The sequence below is a fragment of the Cydia strobilella genome, chromosome Z (genome assembly GCF_947568885.1).
Source record: "Cydia strobilella chromosome Z, ilCydStro3.1, whole genome shotgun sequence".
Lineage (NCBI taxonomy): Eukaryota > Metazoa > Arthropoda > Insecta > Lepidoptera > Tortricidae > Cydia > Cydia strobilella.
The window spans coordinates 4,066,626-4,083,434 of record NC_086068.1 but is presented as its reverse complement, the minus strand read 5'-3'; the positions used below and the strand labels follow the sequence as shown (position 1 = coordinate 4,083,434).

Below are 16,809 nucleotides of genomic sequence, written 5' to 3'. Positions count from 1 at the left end.
TCGTCCGCATACAAAATTATATGTCCGTCTTGGACTAGCTTGTCTGCCAAGTCGTTTATGTAGACAAGAAACAGGGTCGGGCCCAGGACACTGCCCTGAGGGACACCAAACGTCACTTCTGCGTCCGTGCTAGTGTAGTTTCCTATTCTGACACTTTGGGTACGGTCCCGGAGGTAGTCACCCAGAACATCCAGCGGCTTGCCCCTGATGCCATAGCGTTCAAGCTTGTTTACAAGAGTGGGAAGAGACACCGTATCAAATGCCTTTTTTAAATCTAAGAAAACAGCAAGACATTTGTATATGTATATTATGTATATAAAGTATATGTTAGTCAATGTAACTAATAGTTTCAAATAAGGGCCAAATATCTAACGCTTGCTACTTATTTTGAAATGGTACAAAAAAATCATCGAACGCAAATGGATTCGTACAAGAACAAAGAAATATCTAGCAATTTATCGTCGGTTTCGTGCACGGCCGAAGCGAGTGCGTAAAATGTAAACTAATCTCAAGGGAGCAAAATATTGGAACGTCTAAAAATTATCTAATTATTATTATGCGAAAATTGTGTTCTATTATACGTGAAACTAAGAGTGAAAATCTAGGTTAGAAACTGAGATATCATTAATTGTTTTCTACGATATATGATATAGTCCCCTGACGGCCCTGCCTATAACGCCTAAGAGCTTGGCCAGACGAAGGACGCTGGTTCGATTCCAGCCTTGGTCACTTTTTTCTTCATATTTGACATTTAATTCGGGTTGTAATTGATATACTTAGTAGTGTTTCTACTTGAAATAACACAAATTAAAATATATTCTGAAAATAATTCTATTTGTTTCTAAGAATTTTAATTTGTCGCTTCGTTCGTCTGGACAGGCTCTATGCCTTAAGCCGCGTACTCACTATAAACAATGTTTGAAACATTGTTTCTGAAACACTATGCAGATGTTTACACAAACAATGTTTCAAGCTCACATAGTGTGGACGGTCTGAGATACAATGAACATGGCGATAAACAATAGTGTTTACCGAAACCGTTTCTGTGTTTCAGAAACACGTGGATTTCTGTTTCTGAAAATAGTGAATACGAGGCTTTAGGTTGCGTCGAGCGTGCAAGGAATTTGAGAAACCGCTCCCATACGTTTGCATTTGTGCACACGCACCCGTTCGCTCAGTGTGTACACTCACCCGTCTGACGCGCATTCGTTGTTCTCGGTGACGGGCACAGGACTCTCGATCACGGGCCGCGGTTTTTTCTTGGTGCCGGACAGGCTGTTCTTGGTCGGTGTGTTCTTCAGAAGCCTGGATGTAATGTCAAGTGATGTAGTTCGATAAGTCCGTTGAGTTGAGTATAGGGGATTTCGCCGCTAGCGCGCCTTTCGAGACCCATTTGCGAAAGGATCAATTAGTAGTACGGGTACGGAACAAACGCATTTTATTCTTTGTATTGTATAAATTACGGGAATTATGTTGTATAATATTTAAAATTGGATTTCAATTAATGGTATAAGTACATAGAACCAATAGTAAACTGTAACCGGCCGTTTAAGTGGGCTGCGGGCGTCGTCGCGGAACGGGGCGGCGGCCCTTGGTGGCGATAGTGTCGTCGCCGCCGGGGACCCTTTCGGGGGCCTCTGTGGTCACTCTTCTACTGTTGTCGGTCGCTGACGTTGGTCGAGCGTACTGTCGGAAGAATAATCTGCCGCGGACGTCAGCGTCGCTGTGCGGAGGCCCAGACGTCAGCGACCGATGTCAGCGTAGGAGGAAATCAAGCCTAAGGGGCCACTGTATTGTAATAGAATTATTGTACCGTTTGAGCGGGCTGCGGGCGTCGTCGCGGGGCGCGGGCGGCGCCTCGGTGGCGATGGTGTCGTCGCCGCCGGGAACCCACTCGGGCGCCTCTGTGGGCTCGGCCTTCGTGGGACACTCTTCTACTGGCGGCGGGGATTCGGAGCGCTGAAGAAATGTGGAGATGGTTAGAAATGTATTCGAACCATGTCAAATTGTATGGACTATGAACTCTTAGAAAGCAGTTTGCAATTATTGGAGCAATACAAACAATGACTCCTTTTACGGGTCTCTCTTAGGCTGTCCAAGGAGCCGAGCTTTGTTTGTCATCATGAATTTTGTTTTTTTGTTTTTTCTATATTACTAAGTAGATAACAAAGAAAAAAAAAAAGTAACAAATACAAAAGCAAACTAATCCCTTTGAAACTTGCTGACAGCAAAGAGAATTGATTGCAATAGAGGTTGTCTAAGAAAATAACGTGTTCTTTACTTTGACATCAAAAACAGATGGCGCTGTTTTGGATGTCAAACTAAGGGGCACGTGTTTTTCTTACGACGGGTATAGGCCCGACTCGCACTTTGCCCGGTTTTTTAAGCCCGGTTCACATTTGTCTGTCGTGTTGTGTTGTGACGGGTATCGGTTTCATACATTTAATATGGTTGCGTTCACATTTATCTGATGCATAAGGCATCAGTAGGCCGAGCACATGATTGGCGCGACAGTATCTCGCCGCGAGATAGAATACCCGTCTTTTACTAACTGAATGAATTAAAGAGGGACGGGTAGTCTATGTCGCGGCGAGATACTCTCGCGCCAATCATGTGCTAGCCCGGCAGACCTATGTGAACGCAACCATATTAAATGTAAGAAACCGACATGCGTCACGACACAACACAACACGATACGTCAGACAAATGTGAACCGGAGTTTACTCTCGAGTGTATTATAGGAGCGCATTGAAGCGTGTATTGTAGGTACGTCCAGTATTTGCCTCCCAGTCCATCCTAGTGAACATAATTGACACGAGTGCATACTTGAAACGGGAATAAGTATTCAAATGAAAAATTTACATACAACAGTTCAGCGAGTTGGAACGAATATCATCAATGTTCAGTGAGTTCAGTAACAATCTAGGGTGTATAGGGTGCCTAGGTAGTCACTCTTCCCAAAGAGAATTAAGTACACATAGAGTGCTCACTCCATACATCAGTTTTGTTACCAAAAATACTATTATTTCCGTAGTCGACATCTAGCGTCTCGTAGCGGAATTATCAGTAATCAACAATAGATGTCGCGACGAAAAGATTACAAGGCTAATGTTTTTTCTTTCAACCTTGCCCACAGATCTAGAATTACAGTTACGTTTAAAGATACATAATTGAAGTGTGCAAAAGGGAAGTCATCGCGTATATGACCATTTAATACAAGTGCAAAAGCTCCAATGTCTATGAATAGTATGAGTAGTAGTAGTAGTAGTACCCTTAACGTTATGATATACCCTTACCCTATCACAATACACGCTTCACAAATCGATAAAACTAATAAACCTAAAAGCGCTCAGTTAAATCTAAAATATCGTACACAAAAGCCAGACAGCTTAAAGTAGACTTTTAGGTAGCCCCAAAATAGGGTTCGTCAAAACCGAGTACACCATACCTACGCATAGTACGTGTGAACGTAAGCACAAACATACCTTATAGTATTTCCTTTTGGGTTGCAGATTAATTGATGCTCGCTCGCGACTAATTTTCGCAGTTTGCGAGGGCGTTGACTATCACTTATTACTATGGAGTTTAAATCTAATTTTCATTAATCAATATGCCTTCCGGTGGATGAAAGTTTTAATAGTCGACCATAGATAACATACTTCGTAGGAGCATATAAGTGGAATCGTTGACACGCATCGGCAAACTAAGTAGAGAAGTCAGTTAAGTGCACATTTAGAGCGTTTTCACGTTGTCAGATCCGATAACGGATGTAGGGTCCTACATCCGCGTATAGTATGAATTATTTCAGATGTTTTTTTCGGGCTCGTGCCCCAAATCTGTTAAAAAAAAGCCTTTGTTTCTTTTAAGAGCGGTCTTCAAGCACGTGCCACAGCAACCATGTCGATTAAAAAGCAACTGTCGTGATTTACTATACACATTCTTCTTTTACTAGCCTAATTTAGTGTCCCACTGCTGGGCAAAGGCCTCCCCTCGTTTCCTCCACTCGACCCTGTCGTTTATAGTGTCCCGCCAATCCGGATAAAATGCGTCCAATTCGTCCCGCCATCTCCTTTTCGGCCTGCCTGCACCCCGGCCAGCACCATCTATGGTGTTCCGTGGGTCCCACTCGGTACTACTCGGTACTATACACATTATTAACAAATAATTGAAGGGCCTGTTATCCGATGCGAATTTACCTAAGTCAATTATTCTATAATATTTGTTACGTCGTATTTATTTTATGAAACAATTACAATTTAGGTAAATCCATGTTTCTAGTACAGTACTAATAGTGTAACAACTAGAGTGATTAAAAATATGAATTTTAGGTAGTTCGTTTCGTCCTAATTTTTAAATTCCATTTTGCACTTAGACACCAAAATGGCGCTATAGCTTTAGCCTATAAGTTGGACTCTTAACATCTGAAGATATATTGAAGTATACACCAACTCTTTATTGCCACTTACATATTTACAATAATGGTATAAGAGAGTTGTTTACCGACTTAAAAGTTTAAAGATAGTTAATGGCAGCTGTTAGTGATAGTGAGCGCACTGATTTTAGGGATCCGTACTGATCGTACTAGACCCTTGCCCATAAAGGACGATCGGTAAATTAAGAACGAAACATCTTTTTAGTTTTATTTTCTTCTATTATATTACTACTAGCTTTTGCCCGCGACTTCGTCTGCGTGGACTTAGTAACCGCAGCTAGAGTAAGAATAGCGCCTGGAAAAATGTTCATAGCAATGTAAATTTGAGCATATTATGCACACAAATTAGCAGGCACTTCGTTAATTATCTCAATTCCACCCCGCTTTTTATTTTCTAAAGGGATGATTTTCGGGATAAAAACTATCCTATGTCCTTCTCAGGGACTTAACCTATCTCTATGCCAAATTTCATCTAAATCGGTTCAGCGGTTTAAGCGTGAAGAGGGAACACACAGACAGACAGACAGACAGACAGACTTTCGCATTTATAATATTATAGTATAGTATGGATTTTGTCGCAATCAATTAGACATATATAAGTGGCCTTTAACTGTGTTACTGAACCTGAGGTAACATACGGGCACTATTGAGACTTGAGGTTCTACAACAGACACAGATAACTCCGCTATTCCACCCTAAATCATACAAGCGTGTCAATTAACACTTGCGGCATACGGTGTTAAAAATCACTAGCTAACACCATTAAATAACTTAAGCCGTTAATGGCTACCTTTTTACGACTAGAAGGGTTATAAAAGAATTAGTTATCGTCTGTCAAGAAGCTTAAGTGCATAATGCAGGTGCTTACTGCTTATTAAGATCTTAAGGTTGTAAAATTTGCTTAAACACAAACTGCCTAGGCTGTATTATAACGTCAAAATAGCTACAATACCTCTCTATGAGATAACTAACTGTTGTAAACCCTTTTTTATAACTGTAACCTATAAAACCCGTAATATAGCGTCGTTTTACGTCTTTTAGTTACAAATAAAGTGCTAAGTGTCGCCTAATTGTTTGTTGGGCATCACAAATGGCGGTCAAAACGATAATAAATTTTCATTTCTCATGCTCTGAAAGAGGGTCATTGTTGTTCTAAAAGGTGTGCAGAAAATGATACGTGTCTGCACTAGAGCATTTTATGTTCGAAGTACGATTTTTTAAATTTTTTGCGATAAGTAATTGAAATTTGAGTTTAAATGGATTTCCAGAGGCCGTGAGTTCAAGTCTCACCCAAGGCAGTAATTTTTCCACTTTTAAATTTATTCTAAGCTTAATAGCATCGATCGCAGACGTTTCTGCTTGTTAAAAATTAATTTAAATGGATTTGTTATACAATGATATTTGACTCTCCATTCCATAAATAACGATACTTTTGCCTAAATTGTTAATTGAAACTACCCTCAAGAAATATTATAAAAATGTATACTTAGACATATTTAAAAAAAAACATTCATTTTACTTTCCTCGTATTCGAAATGAAAAGTAGTGTTTAACTCGGGTAAAAGGCATCATTTCAGCCTCGGACTATCTCGGCACAAATGAGTGCCTTTCATCCCTTGGTTAATAATCTACTATTACCGATTGTATTTGGGACTCACCTTTAATGCCAAGTAATGGACTGGACGGGATATTGGCGGTAAACCCATCTTTGTTGTTTACTTAGGTATACTTTTATGTTCTTAACTATATATTATTTTTATTTTGAAGTATATAAAAAACCGACAAGCTCGGAAAATGCAATTCCAAATTCAAAATTACAGTACTGACTTATTTAATAAATGCGCAATGCTGACAAACGCGTGACTGCTGTATATTTTGAATCCGATGTCAAATTATTTAATTTAACAAATAAAATTTTCTATGCGCATTAGTTTCAATCAAATCCGAACCAAAATATCTTTCTAAAAACATCGCAGAGAAAAAAACCTTTACAAAACCCAACACACCGTTAACTTACAACGCAAATGCAAACGGCGAAGCCACAGATAGAAAATTCAAATTTCGAAAATGGAATCGTATTTTGTTTAACCGGCGGGACGGCCACACCGTTCGAGTATCGTGAGCTGTATGAGTGGCCGGTGCGGTACCCGCGCGGTTCGCTAATGCATTGATTGTGAGATATTGATGTACGCAGTTGTAGGCAGTAGGTCCACTTTGAGAATTTAATTTATATAAAAGCAAAGATAGATATAACTACGTAATAGATGGATACAGTCTAAGGAAAAAACGTGCCTCGAAAATCATGAAAATTTGATTCTCGATCAGAGGGCGCCACTAGTTTTGGCCTACTCTCGTATAGAGGGCGTTGACGGTTTTGTTTGTTATTTATAATTTTAACGCATATCCGTTAAAGAACATGGGTCAAAATCATATAAAAATCATTAATGCAAATAAAAAAATCATTTATCCATATTTAAATACATTTTTACGTATTTTTATAAATCTTCATTTTTAGTTTCAAGGTATGTCGATAGATGGCAGTGAATTTACAGTGGTTACAAAATTTACTATGACAGTACCGCTCTATCTTATTATATCCTCTTTGATAAAAGTGTAGTAGTTGAAAAAAAAAAGTTTTTAACATAGACTCATATTGACCGGCATATTGACCGTGATTACCTTTTGTATTGTTTTTCAGCTCCCGATATTTCGACGCTGTTACATGCATCTTGTTCACGGGTGACAATATAAGTCTAGTGAAACTAACCGTGAATCATTCAAAACTCTTATTGTTTTTAACCTAGTTAGTTGTCTAGAAATAGTTTTTGGGTTGAACTCCTCGGATTTGTACAGACTCTTTCTGCTATTATTAATTAGTAGAAGCGAGCTTTTTTTTTAAGTGGATCAACTAGTAGATCGAAAACGACCGAACAATTAATTTAAGGTTATTTCTACTTGAATCACGAGTGCCGACACCGACCGAGTTCCGTGTTTTTTGTTATACAATTTTAATCTCAGCCGCCACAAATCAAATGCCAACAAAAATGAAAATTGGAGTAATCAATTTTGTCATAATAGGGGATATTACTGCAATGTTCTGCCACCAGAGTGCAGCACTAGCCTTTTTAGTAAACCATAGAGTAACTTATACATACTGTACTTGTAACAGGTTTTTGACAAGTTTTCAGATATAATAAAATATGAAATTGATGCGGTTTACAGAGGACCTAACGGGAAACGCGAATCCGAAATTTCGCTATCTGACTCTTTGTCGCTCGAATATGCAAGAGTGACAGAGATGTTAGATAACGAAATTTCGATTTTCTTGTTTTGCGATAGACCCTCAGATTGTGATAGTGGCGCCACCTGCGCAGAGTTTCGCGTAATATTCCCTATAAAGGCATGGAGCTCAATCACGAAATCGCGAAAAAAAAATTACCCTCCCATAGAAAATGGATCAGCCAAAATGTATGAAACAACAAAAAAATTTTTTCGCGATTTAAAAGTGTAAAATTAGTATAGTAAAAGTTGCACAGTATAATCCCGAAACCTCCCTGGCAACGGGAATGCACTTATTTTTTAGCCACCGTGTATATTTATAACTCACAAGACCAGACCTTCTGTAAACCTTGTTCAACTGCACCATACAGGTGCAACCCCCAGAAGATAATACCCTAACGCGCACAGCTCGCAGGCAAGCGTTCATCTCTCAAAACCAGTATAAGCATTATCATCAATCACAAGTGCTTGCTTACGGGTCTCGAGGCCAAACTTGTCTGGTTTAGAACAAACTGCTGCCCCAATATTACATGGTGCTATGTTACATTTTCAAGATAGTTGAAATTCGACTTAAATGTCACTATGATAAAGTTCAAATTTCAGTTCGATAAAAGTGAAACATAGAACCCTGTAATATTGGACTAGCGAAATGTCTAGATTTGAAGAAGAAAAGGGAACGAAGGCTGGACGTCTGATGTTTGAAATTCGAAACGGCCCAACTCCCACTCGCAAAACTCGCCCCCCGCATAAGAGCCATGGAAACGGTCAAATATCGGTTTTATAAAATGCGTCTGTGTGCGTACACATGCGAAATTATACATCGATAGTGTTATGTACAGGAGACGAGAGGTGACGTCAAAGACAATGAAAGTTTTTGATTACCAAACCCCGTTAGAGTTAGACCAAGAAAAGTGTGCAACGATTTTGATGGCATACGCAGTGCAAGTGTTATTTATACGTCATAATTTCATAGAAGTTTTACGTTTAAGGGGATCCCATGCCCCAATGACCTTTGATTTGAATCCCTTAGTTTTCTAATGTTTTTTGTAGCTTATCATATTAACAGCAACGAATTTTAGCAATATAGTATCCCATATTTACTTCAAAGTTCATTGTTTTCGAAATATTTGGCATCAAAGTTGAACAATTTTAGGCCAAAAAACTGGTTTTATGTCCATAACTTTTGTGCTAATTAGTTTAAAATTAAAACCTTAGACAAATTTTTAGAGACGTCTAAGACGAACCCAAATATGTAGATTTCGTATAAGTAAGATCTTTCACAGCAATCGAGATACGAAAAAAGTGTTTTTTTAGACAATGTTTAAAACAATCATAAATAAATAAGTATTAATTTTTTTCACAATCCGGTAGACAAAAATGGAGATAAAAGATTGAAGAACCGATAGCCGCTTGTCTTATAATTCTATATGTAGTGCAAAAGAAGGAGATACGATTCAAAACTTGTCAAAAATCGATGAAAACCTCAGGTAGCCCCTTAAAATAACTCAAATGCTATCAAAATCGTTGCAGACTTTTCTTGGTCTAACTCTATCAGTGGTGAAATTTTAATAAAAGGGTTGGCACTCACTCCTCCACCGTGCGGGTAAGATTACGCAAGCTATTGGGTAAAAGTACGCATGTGGGGTAATTGTTCGCATCAAAAATGGAATTGTCAATAAAATAATGTTTAACGAATATTAATGAAATTGTCTGATCAATATTCACGTAATAATTTAAGAATATTAAATAACTATTATAATACTTTATTTAAGATATTTAATAGTGCTTGATTATTGCATCAAAACTTGACTTAAATGAACTATAGAGGTCATAATTTTACATCAATAATTATAATAGTGGGTATTACTGCAATGTTCTGCACCAGAGTGCAGGACTAGACTTTTTAGGAAACCATAGAGCAACTTATACATACTATGCATTTTACAGTATTTTGAAAAGTTTTCAGAGATAATAAAATATGACATTGATGCATCAAGGCGGTTTGTTTACAGAGGACCCACCAAGAAACGCGAATCCGAAATATCGCTATCTGCCTCTTTATCGCTCGAATACGCAAGAGTGACAGAGACGTTAGATAACGAAATTTCGATTTTCTTGTTTCACGTTAGACCCTCAGATTGTGGTAGTGGCGCCACCTGCGCAGAGTTTCGCGTAATATTCCCTATTATACGCTACTATTATGTAATTTCTGGGCATTTGGCTGTATTCTGCAATTACAAAAAATATTAACAACTTACTTATTTTTTATTTAAATAGTATTACCTATTGGGGTTACGAGCGAACTTTTGAATTAATGAATATATCAATAAAGGGTCACTCACGTATTTTAAGTCAAAAAACGCTCTACATGTTTCACTCCGTACCGAGGAGTGTCATTAGGAGCTTGCGTTGAGTTGCGTTCCGTTATTAATATATTTAATATGTCTGTGTCTCACGGAAATTTTGTTTTTAAAACTTTTGAATTAAAACTCGTAATCAGCAAAATAATTATACGATTGATCCTAACTCATATGTCCACTCTTTATATCGAGATATTTACTTTTATTTAAATATTGCACGAACTACATAATATAAACGACACAACATCACAGGGCGGACACGCTATACATCAAAAATCACTTGCGTTTCTATGTGTGGACGGCACGTCTGTACACGCGGCATGCGTCATAGTGTAAGTTGCTTCAAAACAGTACTGAGAGGCCGGCAAACGGTCAATCTGCTGTCGCGGGGCGAGGTAATTCGAGTCGGGGCGGGGCGGTGCGTGGCCGTTCTGTATGATAATACTATTACTTATTCTGTGACAATATAAACTACACCACTCCATGTCTATGTGAGTATGTGTGTGTGTGTATGTAGGTGATCTGTGAGCAGACTACTCGTATCGACAGAACTGAGTTCCTACAGCGTACCACGTTCGTCGTGTTGCCTCTCTGTCGCACTTGTAAATTCGTACGTAAGTGTGACAGGAGGAAACACGTCGAACGGGGTTCGCAGTAGGCCCTCTGAGTGCCAGTTGTCATGACGACGGGTGAGAGGGTGGGAAGGTCAAAGGTTATTTGTCTATCGAAAATGCAGTATGATCTAGAATAAATGAACAGTGTCAACAACGTTTGTGAAAATATATTAACAATATAGTTGGTCAAACCAAATTGTCAGTAAATAATAACAAAAAAAAACTATACTCATCCTCTTCTTTTGGGTGCTAGTACTAGTGTAAGACAATGATGATTCTCTCTGTCTATGTTTGAAACGAGACAGTCCTTTGACAAACTATATATGTATAAGGCTGCGTAATTGGTAAATCGAAGTGATTTAAGAAAGTGTTATGACATCAGACAGCTAACTCTCGCCTGTATTGATACAGGTACCTTTTATTATCAATTAATAAATACCCACATCGCCCTGGTTCCCTGCCTTTCATTTCCTAAATCCTGTAAAGGGAGGCCTATCACCGACCTGCCCCCTCACAATTAGAGCGCGAGCAGTAGTGCATGCGCACTATAGCACTAGTGCTAGCTACGGAGCACGGTTATGTGTATAAAGATGTACAATAGGCTCTAAACAATGTAACTTTAACTTCTTTTGTACATCGCGCAATCATGTTAGCCCTCACAGATAAGGCCCCCCGTTCTCGCTCTATATCCATATTATCCTTCATATCAGATGTAACAATATGGCCTAAGTATTTAATATTCACCCTCAAACATAACATCAAACTTGTCTTAAAGGGCCTCTGTGCTGTTGGCTTCGGCCCCACGCATGCCTTCCAAAGGTCCGAGACCCCATGGTATGACGGCATATGTCATGCACGAAACGTCATACCTTCCTAAAACAGTAAATTATCGCTTTTCCTATCAAAGTTCCTAAGAGTAACATAAAATTCTTCAGGATGAACTAACTTACCTCCCGCCCCTGAGTGAGCCCTTTGACGCTCGGCTGTGTGCAGGAACCCGCTCAGCTCCTGCTGTCGCACGTGTACCTCACCGCGGTACATGAACTGCAGGAGTTGCTTCAACTTCAGGATAAACAATCTTACCTCCCGCCCCTGAGTGAGCCTTTTGACCTGCAGCAGCTCTGCTGTGTGCAGGAACCCGCTCAGCTCCTGCTGTCGCACAACTCACCGCGGTACATGAACTGCAGGAGTTGCTTCAACTTCAGGATAAACAATCTCACCTCCCGCCCCTGAGTGAGCCCTTTGACCTGCAGCAGCTCTGCTGTGTGCAGGAACCCGCTCAGCTCCTGCTGTCGCACGTGCACCTCACCGCGGTACATGAACTGCAGGAGTTGCTTCAACTCCTGGTGCGCGACGTCTTTGAGGATCACGATCGGGTGCTCGCAGGGGTTCATCTGCAGGGGAGAATGGGGTTAGTTGGTGCATAAAAAAAAACAGTCAGCAGCATATTTATTTAATTAGTAGTTATTTAAAACCATTTTATGCCAAAAACTGCCTTGCATCATTTTTGAAAAAACCTGATACTCAACAAACTGCTGGATCGATTTTTATCAAACATAGCTAACAAGGAAACCTATCCAACAGTCCGGCTCCGATTGGATTTATTTTTATACACGGTGGGTAAAAAATAGTGCATTCCCGTTGCCAGGGAGGTTTTGTGATTATACTGAACAACTTTTACTATGGGGCCAACCCCGAAATCGCGATAAAAAATTTGGCTGTTTCATACATGTTGGCTGGTCCATTTTCTATGGGAGGGTAAAATTTTAGTCTAAAATAACAGACACGTATTTTTTTAGCTGCCCAAACTCAACCTATTGGGATAAACTGTCCTCCAAAGTATTGAAAAGTGACCAAACCCTCTAACTTTGGTAAGTTTTGTTTTGAAAGAAGAGTTTTGTTCAAACATTTTGCTAGTTAATTACTGGTTTGATTATGTGAACATGAAAAAGTAATGGACACGTGTTTATTGTTATTTCTGCCCAAACTCATATTAAAAAAAATACATCTTCATAATTTCATACTTCCTACCCTCTAGGATTTGATCACTTTTCAGTACCTTGGAGGACAATTTATCCCAATAGGTTGAGCTTGGGCAGCTAAAAAAAATACGTGTCTGTTATTTTAGACTGCTCTATAACATATAAAACCGACCAAGTGCGAGTCGGACTCGCGCACCGAGGGTTCCGTACTTTTTAGTATTTGTTGTTATAGCGGCAACAGAAATACATCATCTGTCAAAATTTCACGGTTCATGAGATACAGCCTGGTGACAGACGGACAGACGTACAGCGGAGTCTTAGTAATAGGGTCCCGTTTTTACCCTTTGGGTACGGAACCCCAATAAAAATAACCCAAATCGGAGCAGGGCAGTTGGGTAGGTTTCCTTGTAAGAATCATCGCAAAGAAACTCGCTTTTAGGTAAAAAAAACGGTTAATACGTTTGAAAGCTACGATGCCACAGATAGACACACAGACAGACATTGGCGTCAAACGTATAACACCCCTCTTTCTCTCTTTTTGCGTACGGGGTAAAAAATGGAACTTGTAACAAAAATCGAGAAAAATAACATAAGATCAATGTGGAAAAAAAAGTCTATAGCCCCCTAAGGCCCAGCCATACAAATGAAAAACCCAAAATTTGCCACTGAAATTTGAACCTATAGTGCAGGGAATAGCCTTGAATATGGTTTAAACTTCAACTGAAGAAGTACTATAGGTAGGACCTCAGGCCTTAGGAGGATAAGGGACTACAAGCTCTTTCGTCGCTCAACTCTTACGTTTGTACCAAGGGCCTGACACTCTTTGATAGAGAAAGATAGTCTTATTGCGATTCTTATAAGAGAAAAGAGAAAATAGTGCCATGCTTTGTCTTTATCACCGACCGGGCGTTTATTCATGGTCGGGTTATGGCATCATAGCAAGGAGGCGATGGCGATATACCGAAATTTATAGTAGTGAAAGAGAAAAAGGATTATGCTGCCATACATAAAACTGTCAATACATGAATATGTCTTTCTCTTACCCCTGGTCGCTCGGTTTCATGTCTATAACTACTTGTATATACTATGTCAATGGTTTGTACACATACTCCACCGCTTACCATCAAGCGGGTGGTATGCTTGTTTTCCAAAGGAGTGAAATTTAAAAAAAAAGTTTGGGTACTAATCTTAAAAGCGTCCAAAACTATAATCAACTAAATAGTCCGTTAAACAATAGAATAGTTCACATATTATATTTGTAGGTTCGCATAGCTATCTTCTGCTGATTATAGGTAGTGATTACACTAATTATATTAATTTGTGGTATTTTCTATAAAAAGGGACCTTATTGTCGATGGCGCTTACGCCATTATAAACGATGCTCCGATATAAATACAATGCCGCGCGACGCTGTGCGGGTGTAAGCGCCATCGACAATAAGGTCCCTTTTCATAGAAAATGCCCCATTTAAATTACGATAATAATTACAATTATTGTATCCATAATCGTCTAAGTGGTGTATTAAACTAATAGGCATGTAATTAGATTTACGTATATAAGGTAAATGATGATGGATAATCAATTATGAATAGTCGCAGGCAAAAATATCGATCCAGACAAATGGCTCAAAAATATGTGAACACGACTTTATTGTCTAAGGTGTAAGAGCGTACACATATTTTTGAAACTTTGGGAATGTATATATATTTATGCCCTTAACTGTACATACATACGATCATAGATTAGTATATGTTATTACTGTAACATACGATATTTACAAAACAAATATATTTACGAATAGATTAACTACTAACCTCTCGTTTATTTTTATTTATTAGGATTCCGTACCCAAAGAGTAAAAACGGGACCCTACTAAGACTCCGCTGTCTGTCTGTCACCAGCCTGTATCTCATGAACCGTGATAGCTAGACAGTTGAAATTTTCACATATGATGTATTTGTGATGCCGCTATAACAAAAGATACTAAAAACAGAATAAAATAAATATTTCAGTGGGGCTCCCATACAACAAACGTGATTTTTTTGCCGCTTTTTGCGTAATGGTACGGAACCCTTCGTGGCGAGTCCGACTCGCACTTGGCCGGTTTTTTTTTATTGACAGAAGATACGAGTTTTTTCCAAAGTAGTGGCGATATGAAAGATTAAGAGTGCCCGGCAAACTCGGCCGAATTCCGTTTTATTTTTATATTTCTCAAAGTACTGTTTAGTTATTTCAGTCGGAAATCGAACTTTGTACTTCACAGTCGGTGCTGTGTCAGTGTTCTTGTTAAAATATTGCATCATTAACAGCATTAATAAGCAATGATAAAATTAAACACCGGCTAAGTGCAAGTCGGACTCGCGCACGAAGGGTTCCGTACCAATATCTATAAAAACGGCAAAAAAATCACGTTTGTTGTATGGGAGCCCCACTTAAATATTTATTTTATTCTGTCTTTAGTATTTGTTGTTATAGCGGCAACAGAAATACATCATCTGTGAAAATTTCAACTGTCTAGCTGTCACGGTTCATGAGATACAGCCTGGTGACAGACAGACAGACGGACAGCGGAGTCTTAGTAATAGGGTCCCGTTTTTACCCTTTGGGTACGTAACCCTAAAAAAAATGGGTGAATACCCACGATCAATTCCGTACGGCGGTAAGAAGCTGATAAATCGAGATATAAAATTTAAGAAATTTGAACCTCATGTAATTCTTTTTAGGGTTCCGTACCCAAAAAAAAACGGGACCCTATTACTAAGACATCACACACATGTTGAGCTTATAGACCGCGGGCCAGGAACAGATTTCCATGACCAATCGCCTCCCGGGCGAAAACTCGTATAAGGGTAAACGGCTATGTATGATGAACCCTCGTGAACGTCAGCTGCCGCTCCGTTGGTGGGTTGAGGAATGGCAGCAAGTAGTCTATAAAAAAAATTGTCATCGCCTCCCGCTTGATACTTTATCAGATGATAGTTTAGATGCTATTGTGAATAAACAAAATCTTCAGCCGATTGTATCGCGGTGGAAAGACCGTGTTACGCATTTCGGTGGCTGCCATTCCTCAACCCACCAACGGAGCGGCAGCTGACGTTCACGAGGGTTCATCATACATAGCCGTTAACCGCTATACGAGTTTTCGCCCGGGAGGTGATGACTGACGAAATTTGCGCCTGGCTCGCGGTCTATTACAATCAACAAGTATTTTTATTATTTAAACATTGATTCTGATTTCACATTATAAATCGGTATCGTTTTATTTCGTACGAGCCTCCGCCTGACTAATTCCGCGTATAGGTCGTGAAACAAGCCCCCCACGTCTACCCCACGCCGTCCCCCTTTTCGAATTGAACTACGAACCCCATTGTACCCCCTTCGGGGGATCCAGTATCTGTTGTTTTGCAAGCTATAAATATAATTGTCATGTGTAATTTCATCAAAATCAGTAAGCCGTTTTTGCACGACACGATGGGAGGCACAAACATCCAAACCAAAGATATATGCCGGACACGGCGGGAAGAAGTTGATAACTCGAGATATATTGAAGAAATTTGAACTTTAAAAAAAAACCGGACAAGTGCGAGTCGGACTCGCCCACCGAGGGTTCCTTACTATTTAGTATTTGTTGTAGCGGCAACAGAAATACGTCATCTGTGAAAATTTGAACTGTCTAGCTATCACGGTTCATGAGCACAGCCTGGTGACAGACAGACGGACAGTGGAGTCTTAGTAATAGGGTCCCGTTTTTAGTCTTTGGGTACGGAACCCTAAAAAAGACATTCGCTCAGCATATATGTAGACAACCACCATTAATTTAAAAGATTTAAAAGAGTGGCCTTTCATTCTTATTTAAAATAATGTATGTACACCAATAAAAAATGGCCACATTAGACAAGAAAAAAAAAAACTATTTATGTAAACACGAAATACCCTAGATTCAGAAAACTTTATATACATATTTATGGACGAATAACAATATAATAGGGTATTTGACTACTAGTCAAATCAGTTTCTTTTTTCGAACTGCCAAAACGATTTTGCTACTATGGAATTTATATGAAACTAGCGTGTGACGTCACAATCAAATTACCAACTCTTTATAGTTTTATACGGGTTTTAAAATAGAAATTGTGCCTAAA

The 16,809-nt window shown here is 39.2% G+C and overlaps 1 protein-coding gene across 1 annotated transcript in view; it reads right to left on the bottom strand.

Moving 5' to 3' along the window:
- The window catches only part of LOC134754562 (protein bric-a-brac 2-like), a 33,258-nt gene that overhangs the window by 13,150 nt on the left and 3,299 nt on the right, over positions 1-16,809 (bottom strand). Inside the window, exons 3-5 of the mRNA XM_063690875.1 lie at positions 11,906-12,079; positions 1,814-1,959; positions 1,192-1,305 (exon numbers count right to left, since the gene is read on the bottom strand). Of these exons, the coding sequence (XP_063546945.1) occupies positions 1,192-1,305; positions 1,814-1,959; positions 11,906-12,079 (434 nt within the window). The remainder of the gene's footprint in view (positions 1-1,191; positions 1,306-1,813; positions 1,960-11,905; positions 12,080-16,809) is intronic.